General features: G+C 51.2%; 2 protein-coding genes across 2 annotated transcripts; both read right to left on the bottom strand.

Moving 5' to 3' along the window:
- Positions 1 to 2,607: 2,607 nt before the first annotated feature.
- pianp (PILR alpha associated neural protein) lies at positions 2,608 to 8,731 on the bottom strand. Its single transcript, XM_056285891.1, has 6 exons — positions 8,689 to 8,731; positions 8,085 to 8,143; positions 7,427 to 7,860; positions 6,916 to 6,994; positions 3,502 to 3,645; positions 2,608 to 2,745 (listed from the first exon to the last, which is right to left on the bottom strand). The coding sequence occupies exons 2-6, from the start codon at positions 8,093 to 8,095 to the stop codon at positions 2,724 to 2,726; spliced, it is 690 nt and encodes a 229-aa protein (XP_056141866.1). The 5' UTR covers positions 8,096 to 8,143; positions 8,689 to 8,731; the 3' UTR covers positions 2,608 to 2,723.
- A 614-nt stretch (positions 8,732 to 9,345) lies between these two features.
- si:ch211-154o6.3 (uncharacterized protein LOC563854 homolog) lies at positions 9,346 to 16,884 on the bottom strand. The gene is made up of 13 exons (XM_056286666.1): positions 16,627 to 16,884; positions 15,329 to 15,447; positions 14,574 to 14,866; positions 14,061 to 14,184; positions 13,584 to 13,705; positions 12,882 to 12,968; positions 12,535 to 12,628; positions 12,040 to 12,127; positions 11,090 to 11,312; positions 10,475 to 10,597; positions 10,126 to 10,291; positions 9,775 to 9,872; positions 9,346 to 9,658 (listed from the first exon to the last, which is right to left on the bottom strand). Exons 1-13 carry the CDS (start codon positions 16,714 to 16,716, stop codon positions 9,567 to 9,569), a joined length of 1,719 nt encoding a protein of 572 aa, XP_056142641.1. The 5' UTR covers positions 16,717 to 16,884; the 3' UTR covers positions 9,346 to 9,566.
- Between the last annotated feature and the right edge of the window lie 2,906 nt (positions 16,885 to 19,790).

Here is a 19,790-nt window from a genome sequence, read left to right as displayed (position 1 = left end):
AGCATCCCGAGGTATCTGTTTGAAGTGAGAAGCCCGTGTGAGGTACCGAGATAAGGAAAGGCTTCGGACAATACCCGGCAGTCGGACAGTACCCGGCAGTCGGACAGTACCCGGCAGTCGGACAGTACCCGGCAGTCGGACAGTACCCAGAAATCGGGCAGTACCCAGAAATCGGGCAGTACCCAGCAGTCCTTGCTCTTGGGGCCCTGTTCACTCCCACTGTGTTAAAAGACATGATTGGCATGCGCATGACTTTTTAATGCCAAGCCAATGGTTTAAAACCAATGTGTGGCGGTCTATTCCGTGGCCTAACAACACGGGGATCGCCGGTTCGAATCCCCACGTTACCTCCGGCTTGGTCGGGCGTCCCCACAGACACAATTGGCCATGTCTGCGGGTGGGGAAGCCGGATGTGAGTATGAGTCCTGGTCGCTACACTAGCGCCTCCTCTGGTCGGTCGGGGGGGGGGGGGGGGGCTGGGGGGAATAGCGTGATCCTCCCACACGCGACGGCCCCCTGGCGAAACTCCTCACCGCCGAGTGAAAAGAAGCGGCTGGCGACTCCACATGTATCGGAGGGGGCACATGGTAGTCTGCAGCCCTCCCCGGGTCGGCAGAGGGGGGTGGAGCAGCGACCAGGACGGCTCAGAAGAGTGGGGTGATTGGCTGGATACAACTGGGAGAAAAAGAGGTGGGGGGGGGGGGGGATCAATGCATGGTGTTGGACTAACATGCTCCTTTTTGGGGGGGGGGGGGTGTTAAGGACGCAGGGTAGCAATTCAAATGCGGCGTAAAGCCTCCCTATAAAGCGCCTCAGATCCGACTGCTCACACCGGGTATTCCAGTCAGCAAGCACAGAAATAAACAGACGGACACACAGCTAAAACGACGATGTTGAGCCTTTATTGAACGTCCATGGTACAGAAGGACAAGGTGTCCCCACAGGAATGCCATTAAAAATCACAAGACACCGGATCACTGCACGAGCCACACGATATCATCAGCACTGTGTGTGGTGTAGAAATGTGTGCGTGCACGTGTGTGTGTATGTGTGTGTCTGGGGGGAAGGAGGGGGGGGGGGGGAGTCGTATCTCAAAGCTGCTTTGAAAAAAAACAAAAAAAAAAACAGGAATTTGGCTTTTAAAAGATAGGTTGCACGCGAGGCTCAGCGTTTTCGGTTTTTTTATTTTTCAAAGCCTTCCAGCGTGCCGGATTTCACCACAAGAGGACACTGTTACATAACCTCGCACGAACAGGAACGACTTTTGGATCCGTTGGAAACGGAAAACCCCCGGGTGAAAATCGAGTTTAAAAATCTGGGTATTTTTCGCTGAAAATCGGTAAAAACCGGAAACGCCGAGCCTTGATCACGCGCAACTACAGCTCATATTTGGACTTGCATGCGGCGACTACGTGACGAACCGTCGGGAGGCGGGTCACCTGCGGTTTACTGCCGTGAGACGGCTTCTAGAGACGTCACGGCAACGGGCTGCGTTTCCTTCTCTGGACGGTGCGCGAGACCCAGAAAGCCTGACTCAACTATCTGGCGCCGTTGGCCACACGGCCTAAAGCGTCCGGCGAAACGGCGCCTCGCCACTCCGTAAACCGACCGACGCCGACTTCCATGATGACGTTTAACTCCTTATGGCGGCTTACCTAGCACAGGATGCCAGATCTCAACCGGGGAGGCCCTATTCTACACGTCCGCAGTCCCGGTGCCGAACGTCTCGTCTCAACCGCGCCGCCTCGCGCCGGGTGACACACACACACCCCTCTCGCAGTCCTGCAAGAACAAGGGATGCCCACAAAGCTGCACAAAGGAGAGGTGAACGTTCGCCAGATCATTACGAGAGCAAATCACGGGGAGGAGGGGGGGGGGGGGGCAACTGAGAAACAAAACAGCCTCCTCGACACACTGCGGAGGGAAAAGCTGCACTACATACGCGTTTCGGGCGCCCAAAGCGGGGAATAAACAGCAGTTTTTGGAGCGTGACATGTTAAACACATTGCCTGCTGGCAAGAGCCCTGCAAAACAGCTTTGTGAAATACCCCCTCCGCCCCACCATTTCAGTCTCAGGCGCCGAGAATGGCTTTATTTTTTTTTTTTAACTATTTACAAACCGAATGCAAGCCTGCAAACAAACAAAATAAACAGAAAAACAAATTGCTTCATATCGCATTATTTCGGCGTCGTTTCACGGAGCAGCGGGCTGCGCCGGGTTGGAGCTGACGGGGGGGGGAACAGCTACACATGTTCAGCCGGATCACTTCAAACGGTTCGGGGAGCTCGGGTAGGCCGTCACAGGGGTAACAGAAGGTTGCACGGGTGCGGGTCTGCTTGTTTGTCGCGGTGGGTGGAGGCGCAGAGCGGCTGGGAAGCTGGGTACAGCTCGGGGCAAAACGAGGGGTAGAAAACAGGGGAGTGGGCAACAGCGATGCAGAGCAATATATTAAAAAAAAAAGGAGATTTACACCAAGCAAAGAGGAAGGGACTAAGGAAGGCATGAATGAGCAGCAGGAAGATGAGTCGGGGGGAGGGGGGAGGGGGGGGTTTAGACCTCAGGGAAGCAGAGCAGCTTTGCAAAGGCTGGATACCTGGGATCCCTGATTTCATTTCACAGTCTCGGAGAAAGTAAAACGCCGCCGCAGGCGCAGCCTCCGGCCATGTTGATGTTCCTCCACGGGCGTCGTAGAAATGTTTTATCAAATCGAAAAACAGTCACCTCAGAGGTTCACAACAGGGATCCTGACACACAGCGAGAGACACAGACAAGAGAGGAAGAGGAAGAGAGAGTGAGAGAAACACAGCGACAGTGTGGTGGGGTGCAGTAGAGAAACCAGAGCCCTGAAGGTGGATGTGCATGTGTGTGTGTGTGTGTGTGTGGGGGGGGTGGGGGGGGGGTGGAATCGAAAAGGCCCGAAGCGGCAACAGTGGCGTCGACGCAAACGGAACACCACAGCACAAGCAGAGGAGGGGAAGGAGGAAGGGATGGAGGAGGAGAGAGGGGGGGAGGAATGTGAGGACACGGAGGGGGAGAGGGTGGGGGGGGGAGGGGGGGATAGGGAACCGGGGTATAAATCCTATAATTATCCTGATTGAGATTAACTTTAAATCCCCCTCCTATAAAAGCTTTCTTTCATGGACAGCACACGGGCGCCGTTCGCAGGCCCGGGATGACTCATGTGGTGGTGGTGGTGGTGGTGGTGGTGGTGGTGGTGGTGGTGGTGGTGGTGGTGGTGGGGTTTAAAATACATGTATGCATCTTACAGCAACACCCGGCGCTCCAAGCCTGCGTAGTCCACAGAGAATAGCGCTACAGCCCAATTATGCTCCACGTACATGCTCGCCGGAAAACACACGAGAGGCGATCGGGCTGTTTTACACACACAGACACACACAGACACACACACACACACACACACACACACACACACACACACACACACACACACACACACACACACACGTGTACGCTGCAGAGTCGGTGAGGCTACTCATTACCTCTCCCGGTCGGAGAAGGAGGGGGTGCTGTGGAGTGTCTGGCGGCTGTCCTCCGAGGCGAGGGAGCGAGGGAGGGTGAGAGAAAGGGGTGGGGCCACGCCACGGGAGAGCGGGGGTGGATGCTGGGAACAGCTGCGGTCATAACTGGGAAAGAGAGAGAGAGAGAGAGACAAAGGGAGGAGGGACAGAGGGACAAAGGGAGGGAGAGGGAGGGAAGGACGGAGAGAGAGGAGACAAGAGTCGTGTAGGGGAGGAGGAGGAGAGAGAGAGAGAGAGAGAGACAGATACAGAAAAGGACACAGACAGGAAGTTAGGGGTAAAGAGAGAGAGCCAGACACAGAAAAACAGCGGAAATGAGACGGGTATGGGGGGGGGGGGTGCAGAGAGGAGATGACAGAAGTAGAGGCAGAGAATGGAGAGGGATAGACAAATGGAGAGAAGGATGGAGGGAGAGAGAGAGAGAAGGAGACGGGTGGAATGACGGGGAGACAGACAGGACGAAGAGAGTCAAAGAAACCCGTCGAGGGAGCATCAAGAACTGCCGAGCATCGATCGGCACATCACACTGTCAACCTGAGAGAGTAAGCACACCCCCCCCCCGGACCCGTTTAAACACTGTCAGAGGGCAGAGAAGAGCTGGGGCGGCGGGGGGGGGGGGGGAGGTAAGAGTGGAAAGGGGAAGGTGATGGGAGCTGGAGTGCAGTGGAGTTGTGGCGACGGGGTGGGGGTGGGGGGTGGGGGGTTTGCAGTGACACGGAGGAGAAATTGGGGGCGTAATGTCGCCGAGGAGTGCAGTGACATTATTTCAGTCAGGAGCTGAGAGTGATGCTGGTGGCACAGTCAGAGTCACGGGTACTCTTAAGAACACTTAGAGACACACACACACACACACACACACACACACACACACACACACACACACACACACACACACACACACACACACCGAAGCCATGCAGAGACGTGGCGATAATGGCCCGCTAGCACACCACCATCTTGCCTGTCTCCATTTGCTCCCTCTGCACCACACAAACGCACATGAAACCGCGTCCGTCACCACGCCGACGGTTTCCGGCCCGGCGCAGCACATATGCTGCTTCTCAACAGCGAGTAACCACGGCGGACTGGACCACAGCCCGTTTCCACTATAGGCCGCCATCTCAGTCCATCTGTACCCCCCAGCCGCCCACTTCCCAGGCACTCCCTAGCTCTTCTAACACATGGCGGTATTTACACATTTATGATGCCGAAGCACCAGCCAATCTATATAACGGCGACGAAAGGCGCCGAGGGTCTGCCGCCGGACCCCTACGATCCTCACGTGGCATTTTTACGTCGCCGTGGGATCCACCCTTGCGGGTTTCCGGCGTCTTCACAGAGACTTTATTCGTCTGAAGAAATGTTTCTTCTGCAGTTTTCTCACCCTGCTGCCCCGGGGGGGGCTTTCCTTCGGCACCCGCGGACCAATTCCACGTGGATATCCGTGTCGCGGGTCAGGGGTCAGGAGAGCGTTCTGCGTGTTTCTATCGGGGGCTCCCTGCGGTGTTGTAGGAAACCCCGTGTGAGCGAGGGCAGAACACGCCGAACGGCCCCCCCCTAGCCGGGAGCTAACCCCCCCCCCCCCGAGGACGGGGAGAACATGCACACAGACCGCCGCCGCACGCCGAAAGGGGAGAACACGCAGACTCCCCGGTGAGAATCGAACCCAGGACCTCCTCGCTGGGGAGGCGGCGGTGCGAGCGCCGCGCCACCGGTGGAGTTAGCCAAACGACCGCCGGGGCTACACTCGGGGGACAGAATGAGGAAGCTTATCGTGTATCGGCACACAGCAAGTTGGCGGATTATCGGGGGGGGGGGGGGGATCTGCGGCAGGACTGGGAGTGCTGGGAGAGATAGGAGACCGCGGAGGGAGATAAGAGACGAGCGGCCGAGCTAAAGACGCGCCGGGGTAAATGAAAGTAAACACAAAAGGTTCTCGAGAATGAGGGGAGAACTTGCACAATCACAGAGAGAGAGAGAGAGAGAGAGAGAGAGAGAGAGAGAGAGAGAGAGAGAGAGAGAGAGAGAGAGAGAGAAATAAATCCCCGGGAGGCAAAGAGGAAAGGAGTCCCAGGGGGAAGGTGGAAGATGATGAGAGAACGAGAAAGAGAGCAAGTGTGTGAGCGAGAGAGGGGCTGATAATATGGAAGGTGTAAGGAGCCTGAGCAAAATTGAGATTAAGAGGGAGGAGAGGGAGACAAGAGAGGGAGACGGAGAGGGAGAGAGAGAAAATGGAAAGGGGGATATGAAGGAGACCCAATTATACCAGGAGTCAGACAATGAAAGAAAGCATTGCGGTACAAGAGGAAGCTTAGTAAGATAAAGCGATAAAAGAAATAGGAGGAGAACAAAAGCGGAAATGGGGGGAAAGGAAGGGGACGAGAGAGGGGGGAGACAGGGGGGGAGAGAGAGTGGATGGATGGGGGTGCAGGGTGATTCCCCCATGATCAGGTAAACGTGGCGTTATTGGTTTGATCAGCAAAGTGTAAAAGTGCCCCGCTACATCACATACATCTGCCCCCATTTCCAGCTAAACGGCAACACGAGCACCCGGCACATCTTACAAGGGCCGCCGCCGCCGCCGCCGCCGCCGCCACGTAAAAGCCCAACTTCCCCTCTCAGGGCTCGACCGGCGCCACACGGCTCAGTAGCCGAGCACCACTACAACCGACGCACTCGCAGCGACGGGCCGTCCTCCCGTTTCGGGCTCAGTCCCTGCACGCCTGTATGACGGGGGGGGGGGGGGGGTCCGTTCTGCGGTCCCCCCCCCTTTTCCTCATGGTTCCGGCGGACGCTTAATCATTTCAACCCTAATGGTAGTAAATGACACACCGCCGCGCCGACGGCGACTTTCCGGAGAGTGTTTTAGTAAGTCATTAGTGTGCAATTACTCTGAGTCTTGTACAATTACCCAGACACTTTTGGGGAGGTTCTCGGTCTTCTGTGTGAAGCAAGCATGAAGAGCGCCCCCCCCCACCCCCCCCCCCCCCCCCCAGAGAGGTACGATGTGGGAGAAACCCACACAGACGTCACGGCCGTCTAAACTGTCAACTCAAAGGGGGGCGTAATCAACTGTCACTTCTTATCTTCATTAGCACCCCCCCCACCCCCCCCCGAGATACCCATCCGCCACCCGACCCTGAGACGGACTTCCTTCTCTCACGTGACCGCACACCGACAGCCCTCCTGCCCTCTTCTGCGCAACAAGGATGTTGAGCAAAGTGTCTGGAAGATGTGCATGTTACGACAACTGCCCTTGGTCCGTTTCACGCCAACACGACACATAAAACACACACAAAGTCTGCGGAGGAGGGAGGGAGGGAGGGAGGGAGAGGGAGAGGGAGAGAGAGAGAGAGAGAGAGGTTGGGTTCCTACCAGAGTTTGGCTGTTATGATGACCGCAGTCAGGATGAGCACTGACGAGATGGTCACCGTGACGTAGAACTGAGGATCGACTGTAACACACACACACACACACACACACACACACACACACACACACACACACAGTTAATAATCTCGGACTGTGACCATATGTAATTGTATCCGCGGCAAACAAGTGATCAATAAAAGCAGCGGAACATGAAATTGGATCCGCCATCGCCGGAGGCCTCCAGCCATGACACCGGTCCCATGACGTCACCCGTCGCCGCGCCCCGCCGCGCCCCATCCGCCGAGCCCTTCCTGTGAGTGATGAGAACTTTATTAAGCATTCGACGCCACGCAGACACAGCCGGCTGCACACAGCAGGGTTTCGGCTTTCTCCCCGGTGACAGCTCATCCCCCGGAGGACTCCTGGTAGTGTGTGTGTGTGTTCATATGTGGCTCGCACTCACAACCGCCCTTATTTAGAAATCCTTTACTAACGGTCCCTGGCTGACACCCACCTTCCTCCGAATCCCTCTCCTCCGCCGCCGCCCCTGGATCGTCCCCCCCGTCTAGGTCCCTGGCCTCCGGCAGCGGCTCCTCCTGGGGCTGCGTGCTTCTTACCACCCCCTCGGGATGAGGCCAGGCCTCCATGTCCGTGGTGCTGGCTGCCTGCTGGTGCTCTCGCTGGTGCGGGTGGTCGGTTTCCTGGCCGGACAGGAAGTGGTGAGTCTCATCCTCCAGGGGCTGCGTGGGCCCCCAGACCACTGCCCAGAGCGGGGTAGGTGTGGCTTGGGCTGTGACGGACAGCTGGACCGGCGGGGCATCCTCCATCTGGCCCTCACCCTCCCTGCCGTCGTCACGGTTACAGGTGGAGGGCGGCGTCACCAGCGCAACCAGGAGGAGGGACGAGAGGCAGTGGCGGGCGGTCAGTCGCGTTACAGGAGAGACGGAGCTGGAGGAGGGAATGCGAGAGACAGGTGAGAGAGACGAGAGAACGCAACACCGAACTAACAACGTCCACGGGCTCCCTGCACAGCTCAGACAGTCACCACGCACACCCGCCCCCCCCCCCCCCCCCCCAGCCAGCAAGCAGTCAAAATGTCCCCGTCTACGCCACTCTGCACCCAATACACTCCTCATCATCGCCCTCCTCCACCTCTTGAGTCTCTCTCTTACCATCTCCCCATCGCTTCGCTCCGTTCACTGCGATCCCACTCCTCCGATCATCTCGCTCTCTGGAAGACGAGAGCCGGGAGAGACAGCGAGAGAGAGAGAGAGAGAGAGAGAGAGAGAGAGAAAGTGAGTGATTGAGATCAGGGGGGGGGGGGGTCCAACATTTATATTGGCAGATGAATCAAATGTAAACATAGATGGCAGCAGTGATTAGCCCCTCTCGTCCCGCCTTGTCACAGAAAAAAAACAAACACACTCTCCTCTGGGCGCTGAAATTTGACGCTCAATTATACGCCACATTTACGGAGTATGTACATCTGGCACACACACACACACACACACTCACAAAACACACAGAGGTGCAAGCTCACACACATACACACACACACACACATACATACACCTGCACACAACGCATTAATCATCATCAGGCGCGTGGCGGACGGAGCCAATACTCCACACGGCACTTGGGGCGGCGAGTAACAACTTCTTACTCGCCGCTGACTAAATGCCACGGAAATGTCACTCGCGACCGACGCGGGCGGACTCGCACACAGACACACACACACACACACACACACACACACACATCGGTTATCATGCTTACCTCTTGGCTGTGGAGAGAGGGAATGAGAGAAAGGAGACGGCGCGAAAGGGGGAGATACAGAGAGCGGGCGAGGGGAGGAAAAAAAAGCATCGGTTGCCGTGGCGACCGAGACATGTAGAGTCTGCGAGCGCAAGGAGAGGAGGAGAGCGAGGGATGCAGGGAGGGCAAGAGACTGTAGGAAAGAGATTTAAATGCTAATTATGTGGTGTGTGTTTTTGTTTTTTTTTTAAAACGAGCTCAATTAAACGGACGCGGAGGAAGAGGAGCAGATTTGACGACGCAAACAGAGGAAGATACAGAGGACAACATTAATGTGCTCATTTCGGAGGAGGGAGGGGAGGGGAGGGGAGGGGAGGGGAGGGGAGGGAGGAAAAAAAACTACTAACTCTTCAATTATGTTTACGGAAACAGCAAGGACACCCAAGAGAAGACGAGGAAGACGAGAGAAGGGGGGGGGGCAAGGAGGGGGGGGGGCAGGAGGGGGGAAAAGGGCAAACGGAATAAATTTTAACATCCGCTCGTTTGCACGGGGCGAATCTGGCGACGCGGGGCGGTGAACAGACAAACGGGTGCCTCCGGACGTGGCGAGGGCAAATTGAAATGAAAACGAGAAAAACCACTTGGAGGCCGAGACAGTTTTATTTCATGTGTGGGGGGGGGGGGGGGGGAAAGCATCATTTACAAAGAGAACAATCTGTCTACCGCTCACACGCTCACACTCTCGAAGCCGTGTGCTCGCTCGCTCGCTCCGGCACCGGCGCTCAGTCAATCTGTCACACTTCATTCCCCCCTCTCTCTCTCTCACTGTGCCCCCTCCCTCCCTCCCTTTCATGGCTGTGGGACGCAGCGTCTCGATCTCGGGCGCTCTGAACCGACGCTCACTGAAGAACACAGCGGAACCACGAGCCCGGCTCGCCGTCCGTCGCGTTTGGGCACACCCGGTGGTCTCCCCCTTCTTCGTCGCCGTAACCTGAGTTAAAGAGGGAGGTCGTCGGAAATGGTCTCGGCGCTCACCATCCAGAAAACATCAAGAAATATGAGGCTAAAGTTTTAAGGAACTGCTGCGTTTGTCTGTTTATTTCATACCGTCACTCTCTTCATCATCGTCATCGTCATCCGCGCTGTCCTCCGACTCCAACGACGGCGCATCCAGCCGGCCGTCTCTTCTCACTGTGACATCACCCCTGTCATACCCACACCGTCTTTTAATAAATCACCTCGCTATCAATGGAAATTCCCAAAATCAATTGCACCTGTGGGTAATTTTGAAACGCCAATAACCCCCCCCCCCCCCACCGAGGTTAGCCATGCGGCTGACTTCAAAACAAAACAAACAGCACACCAATAAATATGCAAATGAGAAATACAATTAACTAAGCGGCGAAGAGTAAAATGTCTTTTTTTCCCGGGGGCAGTTCTGACAGATGTTAATCCCACCTCTGCTTCGTGGAACGGGGCAGCTGCTCCCACACGACGAGGTCGCGACCGCCGGTGACCCACCGGTGATCTCCGCTCCCCGTGAGCCACGTCGCAAAGCACAGGACCCTAGGAACCTCGGCACAGGTCAGAGAGACCAGGTACCTGCACTGAGGCAGAGTAAACACTGGAGGGAGAAAGTGGTGGGATTGGGGAGGGGGGGGGGTGAAGGGAGCAAGGGTCAAACGGGGCCACGGGCTGAAAACCAAATACAATTCGTCATTGCCAATCGTCAGTGTTGTGGGTCGCACGCTCTCTGAGAGCCGAGCCCTTGGCTTTTTGTGCACTCACGGTTTACTCTGCCACTCACTGTTCAGGGTGCTCTCCCCACTGGCCAGATCATAGGAGGAGCCGATCAGGAGGCCCACTGTCTGGTGAACACAGTCTGTTACTCCAGCGACACTGCTGTGATTGGTCAGCCTGGACACACTTCCTACGAGTGAGCAGATGTTAGGAGTGTGGATTATTGTCTCTCCTGTCTCTGTCTTGCTCTCACACACACACACACACATTACAGATAGTCTGACAGACAGACAGACAGACAGCGAAAGACAGATAGATGGATAGAAGCAGAGACAGACAAGTGTATCGATGGATCAATGGATAGATAGATCATGAATAGACAGGTAGATACAGACAGAGAGACAGATGGATAGATAAATAAATGGAAAAGACAAATTGACAGACAGACAGACGGACGGACGGACGGACGGACGGACGGACGGACAGACAGACAGACAGACAGACAGACAGACAGACAGACAGACAGACAGACAGACAGACAGACAGACAGACAGACAGATAGACAGATAGACAGATAGATAGATAGATAGATAGATAGATAGATAGATAGATAGATAGATAGATAGATAGATAGATGGATGTAATAAACACACAACTGCCCCACTCCCGTTCTGGTTCCCACCGCTTCTCCAGTCGAGGATTTTGATGCAGGCTCGGCCATAGGCCAAGAAGACACGGTCTCCCCGGGGACTCAGGGCCAGACGGCTCCCCTGACCCCCGCCGCAGCCGGTCACCTGGCCCGTCCAGTGGAACAGGGGCCTCAGGGGGTCGCGCTCCGAACACAAGTTCTCCCACACGGAAACGCCGCCTTCAGCCGAGCCGCTGAACACCAGCGGGCCCTGAGACTGCGGAGGGCACAGGAGACACGGTTGTCATGGAGACTTGTGACTTCCCTCGGTTGTGTGTCTGCATGTGTGCGTGTTAGGGAGAGCATGTATACTACATATGTTTGTGTGAATTTGTGAGACTGAAGTCTTTGAAAAAACATGTGTTGTGCCGCCACGGGTTATAAATGGATTGTGAGCTTTGGCACAATAGACAATAGAGAGGGTGGGGAAAAAAAACGCTCTGCGCTTTAATGCTGTAGGCATTTTTTTGATGATTGCAAATTGCAAAAATGTGCATATGCAGCTCTGGCTTTCAATATCCATAATAAAGCCTTTTTACTGGAAGCATGCAGTACACCGTCTAAAATTGGTTAAGCTGCACAGCACGCATCTCAACAAATATCTGTGATTTTCATTTGAAAATAAAAAGGAATACTGGCACACCTTGTTTCATTGAACAAGGTGTGCCAGCATTAGGATGAAAGTGAAGGAATAAAGATGCTTGAATTTCTTGACAAGAGACAGATTTTTACATGTACACTCCCGCAGCAATAGTGGTAATTATGTATTCGGAGGCTGCTGGAGAGCCTCTAGAGACAAAGCAAGACTTTTGTTTGCTGGCAAATATCTGCTGTGTTGATGCTAGCCTTCTTTAAAATGGGCCGAACGTGAATAAAACAGCCTGAGCATCCCGTGTGTGGACAGCACGTCGTGCCGATGGCCAGCGGGTCAGTGACCCACCCACCTGGATGGAGGTGACTGCTTCTTGGTGAGCACTGATTGACTGACAGTTTTCCAAAGTGTGCCAGCTCCAGGCTTGAACCTTGCCCCATCTGCGAGGGAAGTTAAGCGTGAGGTTAACGTGGGCTGACAGGCAACTGGCAGTCATTACTTCTAGTCCCGGTAAGCCCACCTGAGCCTGCCTGCCTAACCTGCCTGCTGCCCTCTCTCTGATTCAGTCGGCTACCACGGTACACTGGCAAGTCACTGGCTAATGGAGGCGTTACGTCATACATCCTGGCATGCAAGCAAATATTCACATAAATAAGCACATGCAAATGTCTATGCCTCCCCTCAGAATGTGCACACGAGTACACACACACAAAAACAACGACACACAAACTGGCTAACATACACACAACAGCTAATCTACTATAAGTCGTTTCTGCAATAACTGTGTCTCCTACTTTAGTCACTGGACCTGCACTGCTCAACACTACACACACCGACTCACAAACACGAACCTGATCCGGTGATGAAGTATCCTCTTCCTTCAGGCACAAAGCAGAGAGCAGTCACAGAGTTGAACGTGTACACAGACTTTACACATTGCCCTGGGGGTGTGAGGAGCAAAATTAATATAACTGGCAAAACACAGACTTAAAACAAACAGTGACATATACTTTTCACACATCAACGATCCCGTCCTTACCCGAAGACACAATTATGGTGCACATACACCCGCATACATACATACATGTGCAATCATATGTAATTGAGAGAACGAAAGAGAGAGGAGGGAGCGGAGAGAGAGCGAGGAGAGAGAAGGAGTGGGAGAGAGTCGTACATACGGCATGGTGAACTTACCGGTGCTTAAGGCCCAGATCTTGACACAGCAGTCTGCCGAGCCACTCAAAATAAACCTCTCCTTCTCGGGCAAGGACAGGGTCCGCGCTGGAAAAGAAACAAGGAAAGACAAACAATATGCGGGCAGACGGAGGGGGAACACATGGGTACATTTGGGGGGGGGGGGGTATCAGCAAAGAAAAGGTAAAAAAAAAAAAAAAAGAGGGCAGAAAAAGGGGACAGTGCGGAGTAAGACAACAAATAAAAAGAGAACTGGATTTACAAGAGGTTGCCAGAGGCAGCACAGGAACTAGTTGAGAGGAAAAAAAAAAACACCTGCCCTCTTGAGTCACTACACTATTCTGAGACACAGTCCTGCGACTTCTAATCGGCGAGATCATTTATGCATTGCATTTCTCTGCTGGGTATTTAAGATAGGGCGGGATAGAAAGATTGGAAGATCAAGAGTAGGAGACGAGAGTTCAGTGGAGTTCAAGTAATAGAAGGCTTCCTGCTTCAAACAGGCAGAGAACTATCTGCCTGTCTGCTGGGGTTACCCCTCGCTGGGGTTGATCTGCTGAACTACAACTATACATGTAATACCCAAAGACGGGCCATTACCCATTACTCATCTCGTGGGTGTTTGTGTGTGTGTGTGTGTGTGTGTGTGTGTGCGCATGTGATTGTGTAAGGGAGTTTTTCTATGTGATTCCATCCCCTCACCAAGTCTCCTGCAGTACTCGGGGGGAGGGGCAGACAGACAAGTGACCCCGCCACTGTGACCTCCCAGGTTCCTCTGCTCTGTTGCTGTAGGGACGTGCCAAACCTTCACCGTTGTGTCTCGGCTGAGGAAAAAGGAGAGACGGACAGAGCATGGTATTCTATTCAAGAGCCATGGAGAGATGGAATTAATCAGAATGAGAGGAAGGGGGAGGTGACCAAGGTTAAAAGCATTCACTATACACCAGCTACAGTCTTGAATGGAGTCAAAAGTGGAGAAGGAGAAAGATGTATGTCAGAGAAGGAAAGAGAAAAGGAAGAGAGAGAGAGAGAGAGAGAGAGAGAGAGAGAGAGAGAGAGAGAGAGAGAGAGAGAGAGAGAGAGAGAGAGAGAGAGAGATCAAGCATATCATCAGCAAAGTTAGCTGAATAATACAGCCTGCAGACTCATGATGTATTATCGGTGCCCTGGTAGACTAACCTTCCGGAAATCACAGTGTTTTCAATGGCAACAACACAGGTGACTATGTCACTGTGACCCTCTAACAGCCTCAAGCGAAACTTTGCCTTCTCCCATGTTTCTTTGAGGGTTGTAAACACTGCATCTGGAAAAACCAAAAAAAGAAAAAAGAAAAAAAAAGAAAAAGAAAAAAGTTTACACCTAGCAAGATTTACACACTAGCACCTGAACTAGCTAAATGCAAATGTTTTTTCAACATGGATTAGTCTGCCACTGCAAAGCCTTGAGCTAAGTTGGCGTCAAGGATGCAGCATGAGTCCTCCCCTGAGGAAAGTAGACGCTGCCTGTTGCTTTTAAAACTGGAAGCTAGAAGAGACAATTAGGGCTGAGCCTCCTCAGGCATACATATATGAATCAGAAATAAGATGAGACACATTTTCACAGGGAGATGTGTATTTTTCTCTACTATAAAGCTCTACTGTGTTGTTAACTGTAATAATAACTCCTCCAGACAATTCGACCCAATCTGCCCACCTTCCTCTTCTGGTTGTTTTTCCTTCCTTGGGTCTCTGGGGGTCAAGGCTGGACAGGCATCTGACACCTCTGGGCAGTGATGTGACACATTAGGCGGTGGTCCTGTCTCCTGCTGTCTGTCGGCTTCTTGTCTATCTTCCCTCTCCTCCCTCTCTCCCCCCCATCCCCCTGATCCTGCCTCCTTCTGTCTGGCAGAGGGTGCTGGAGTTGCTTGGGTTTTGGACTGCAACTCTCCCTTAGAAATCTTGGAGGCTGAAGGTGCCTGTGATGGAAAGGCCTCATGGGCAGCCTCCCTGTGCCAGTGCAAGAAAACAGAGCAATCAGCATGCAAACTGCACAACGCCTCATTTGTGAGGCATACCTGTAGGCATACCAGGCATACCTGTAGAATATAAACCCCAACATGTTCACTAACACTTTTCTCTGTGTATTGGAAAGAATAATAAAATGAATGTCTCTGTGAGTTTAACGTTAATATCGTAATGCATGACACATGGCCCTAAGAGGAAGTCATACAGAAGATGAGAGATTTTGAGAGATTTTGTGAACTGCAGAAAGTTCCCATTTCCTGAAAGTGTGACAGTCTCTGACCTCAAGTGTGCATGGCTCAACATACCAAAAAAAAAGAGGAAAAGATCAAAGGGTTCCTACTGCTGATGCTTTTGAAGAATTATGCCTCCCTCCATCCCACACCCTGTTCCCACCCCCAACCCAATGCCCCTCTTCTCGCCGGTACCTCTCTGTCACTTCCTTACACTTGTCTTTTCATCTTCTCTGCTTTTCCTTCTCCCACAATCCCTAGATTTTGCTGCGGGCCAGAAAGCTGCAGCAGAAGATCAGCCAATCTGGAACGCAGCTCCGCCTTCCTGGAGATCTGAGGGGAAATGAGGCAGGAGAACGGTCGTGCACCAAGGCAACAACTCCATCACTTGTTTACATGCATGACAAACATATTCTGCCTTCCCCGATTCTATAGACAACATGCAATACACGCCACATAACTCTCTGATTTGAAAATGTCCAAGTATAAGGGAATGGATTAGACATGTCAGCTTGATTCCAAGTGGCTGTCTAGGGTTTAAGTTAATAAACAGTCCAGTCTACATTTGTGAACGTAAACAAGTCACCGACAAAGCGGGAAACTAAAGTATGGACCAATATCTGATTCTAGAGGGCCAAGAGTTTGCTCCACTGTAAATGATTTAAAGTTATTGTATTATTGCATTGTATTGTGTATGAATGGGTATAACATCACTATTTTTTGACTACCAATTGTGATTACGGTCATGGAGTCTACTCTGATTCCCAGATAAACCTTTCTAGGTACTGTCACAGTCATATTTCCATCTTTACAAATGATCATACTCAGAACTTTACATTGGCAGGACATCACGTTAGTTGGCCACACAAATGTTTTAATTGTGAAAGACCAATATCCATAAAAAAAGGGGGGGGGAAACTGTTCCAGGGCATAATCTTAATTTGTGAAAATCAGTTGCTTCGAACTTGACAAATCAAGACTTCTTGACAATGTTGTCCAGTGCACCACACCGAGCATTCCCCGATCTTTAGCTGGACTTCCCCTTCCACCATTACAATTAATTCATGTTAATCGTCTTCTGTTTCATTTTATCAGCAGTTTCACAAAACTTGACTTCACAATTTTGCAAAGCAGCCTTTATTAGACCACGGGGGGGGGGCTCGCCTTGCCCTTCCATATGCCACGTGTGATATAAATCCTAATTAATACTGCACTAATAACGCCTGCTAGTGTGAATCGGGTACTGGCCCACCGAGTTATAGGACCGTTATTCAAGGATAGTAATATGTCTCATCATTGCACGGTAAAGTGTTGTGGGTGTTTGGGTGTCGGGAGTAAGGCAGAAGACACGGCACTGCTTTAATTTGGACCCCACGTTCACGTCGCTACTGCAGGGAAGCGCAATGCTGCAACCTGCAAGCAACCTGCACCCCCGATGGCGACCCAGTCGCGACCCCCGAGTGAGGAAACCGACCGCCGATGCTGAATTTAAGCAGGCAAATCATTTTGTACCTTGACTTTTTCTTCTGGGGTGAGAGTGATTTTGACTTCGAGATTCTCGATCTGCCTCAACTTCTTCTGGAGCTTCCTCACCTCCCCCATTTGAGGTCGTTTATCTGACACGGCCAGCGGTCAGTCTAATCCTCTAGGCCGGCTGGTTGACTCGGACGGCGTCGGCGAGTCGCATCGCTTTATCGGGAGCCGTCCCGAAATCAAAACACAATTTGGAGATATATTCGCAACAGAAGAAGGAGGCTTTGGTAGACGTGTCGCCGGATGTTGACGAGTTTAAAAAAAAAAGAGGCTTGGGTGACCTCACAGCGACACCGTGTGGCGGTAATGCCCCACCCCACCCCCGCTTCTTTTTCTTCTTCTTCTTCTTCTTCTTCTTCTTCTTCTTCTTTAGTGTTTATTGGCGCTTGGCAAACCAGTTTAAAGGGGAATCACCCCCCACCAATTCGACTGGAGTGTGACATGAAGTTTTTAAAAGAAACTGACGTAGCTTAAATAACCTAGTTTTCAAAGAAAGGTGAATCAGTTTAGGTGGCAAACAAGGTTTATTGAGAGAGAAACGTTTCAGCACTCATCTAAGTCAGTGTTTCTCGACCGGGGGTCCGCGGACCCCTAGTGGTCCGTGGTGTAATTGCAAGGGGTCCGTGAAAATAAAATATCTTTTAAAAAAATATCCTATGACATTTATAGAAATAGGATTATTTTACTCAAATGTGACTGAGACCTTTATCTACCTAAACTATAAAGGGTAACAGGACTTTTTTCTCTAATTACATCTGTTTCACAAGTGTAATTTATTGTATTTTAATAAGAGATCTCGCTCCCGTTTGCATTGTTAAAAGTTACTGCATAAAAATTCTGTTACATATATCTGAAAGTTACTGAATACATATTCTGTTTTGTTACATATATCTGAAAGTTACTGCATAAGAATTCTGTTTTGTTACATATATCTGAAAGTTACTGCATAAGAATTCTGTTTTAACTATATCTAAGTTACAACTGAAAGCTCTTATTTTTGCCCCAAAGAGTGAATAAATGCTATAATGCAATTTAAAAATGCAGTTTCTACTGTTTCTATCAAATTGCAACCCCCCTCCCCCAAGATCAGGTGGAGGGGTCCTCAGGGTAGATCAAAAATATGCAGGGGGTCCAGGACCCCAAAAAGGTTGAGAACCACTGATCTAAGTGACCTCTTCAGTCTCAACTGACTGCAGGTACCCCCACCCTTCTAAACAATACGGTAGTGTTGCAATAGGGCCACCCTTTAACTCTTAATGTTTTTTCTTAATATTGTATTTTCTGCAATGAAGTAGTACATGTTCGACCGTTTCTGGTTGGCTACAGTGTGTGCATTTTCCGGTTGGGTGCTTGCCTATTTTATATAATGTATGGTTGAGACCTGTATGACCTATTCTCAGGCAAGTGATGCCATTTTCTTCCCTTTGTTTACAACCCACCATCCTCCCAGCATCAACATGTCTTTGCATGATATATAGATGTCTACCAGTTTCATAATTATCCCAATACTCCCGCCTCGCTGATTGTGCATATGTTCTAACGAATGTCTTAGAATTAAACACATAGACTTACAAGATCCATTAAGCAAAGCTGAAGCTTGAGTGTTTGTTTGGCCAGAATATCCACCTGCTCATTTCCTCCACACCAACATGAGCAGGTGCCAAAAGGAAGCATGTAGATATACCCTTAATTTCCATCCTGTACACTACAAGGAATATTAAATTGATAATATCTGTTCTAAATGATGATCTGCCAGACCTTATACTTGTTACTGCTGAAAAGCTGTCAGATGCAATGAAGTGTTATTTATTTCTTTGTTGTCTATCCAACGCAGGGCCGATAATATTGCCAATAGGTCTGTGGTATATACTGACAAATGGTCTGATACCCTTTTCTTAATATATGACTCACTCACTGGAATATATACTACTGCACCTGCACGCCCTGTACCAGGATATTTGGAGCCATCTGTGAACATAAATACAGAGTCAGAAAAATGAATAAAAGAACAGTTCTGGACTATGCACCATAGTGGAAGTTGCTCCGATTTGTCCTTCAATTCATGCTGTATGTTTAGGTCTGTACTTGGCAAAGGGAATAACCGGGGGGGTGGGGGGGTGGAAGAAATTGAAATTGTGGGGTTGTACTGTAAATGACGCAATTCTGTTTTCAAAGAAAGTTGAATCAGTTCATCTGGACGCAACGTTTATTGAGAGAAACGTTTCATCACTTACCTAAGTGACCTCTTCAGTCTCAACTGACTGCAGGTATCGCCATCTTTATAAACAATACAGTGGCATAACAATAATAATAATCATTACATTTATATAGCGCTTTTCTAGACACACAAAGTGCTTCACATTGAAGGGGGTAGCTCACGTCAACCGCCACCAATGTGCAGCATCCACCTGGGTGATGCATGGCAGCCATGCACCAGAACGCTCACCACACGTCAGCTTGAGGTGGAGAGGGAGGAATCATTGAGTCAATTACATGGGGGGATGATTAGGTGGCCAGATGGAGAGAGCCGGGCAGGGGATTTTGCCAGGACACCAGGGAACCCCCTACTCTTTGTGGTAAGTGCCATGGGATATTTAATGACCACAATGAGTCAGGACCTCGGTTTAACGTCTCATCCGAAGGACGGCATCTCCTACAGCAGTGTCCCTGCCACTGCACTGGGATTTGATATGTTGGGTTTTTTTTTTTTAGGACCAGAGGGAAGACTGTCCCCTACTGGCCCACCAACACCACTTCCAGCAGCAACACAGTTTTCCCATCCAAGTACTAGCCAAGCCCATACCTGCTTAGCTTCCGACATTTGGCAGAGTCAGGGTACATGTTGGTATGGCTGCCGACTATTCACAGAGAATTTTGGAATGTTTGGGAGGAACGCTGGTTTGAACGGGGAGTCAAAGAGGCCATCTATGTTAAGAGGGAACGACCATCCCTGAACCGGGGGGGGGGGCGCTAAGAGTACATCTGTTGCCATCTTACAATGCTGTGATTGCAAACATTCCCAAGTCCTCTGTGAACAGTACACATGGCCATTGAAACTCTACTAAATCGTCACATCCATATTTTCATATGAAACTGGTCATTGGTTTCGGTCATTATGCAACCGGATTGTTTATAAGGGGTGG

Source organism: Lampris incognitus, chromosome 9 (assembly GCF_029633865.1).
Source record: "Lampris incognitus isolate fLamInc1 chromosome 9, fLamInc1.hap2, whole genome shotgun sequence".
Taxonomy (NCBI): Eukaryota; Metazoa; Chordata; class Actinopteri; order Lampriformes; family Lampridae; genus Lampris; species Lampris incognitus.
This window is presented reverse-complemented; position numbering and strand designations above follow the sequence as displayed.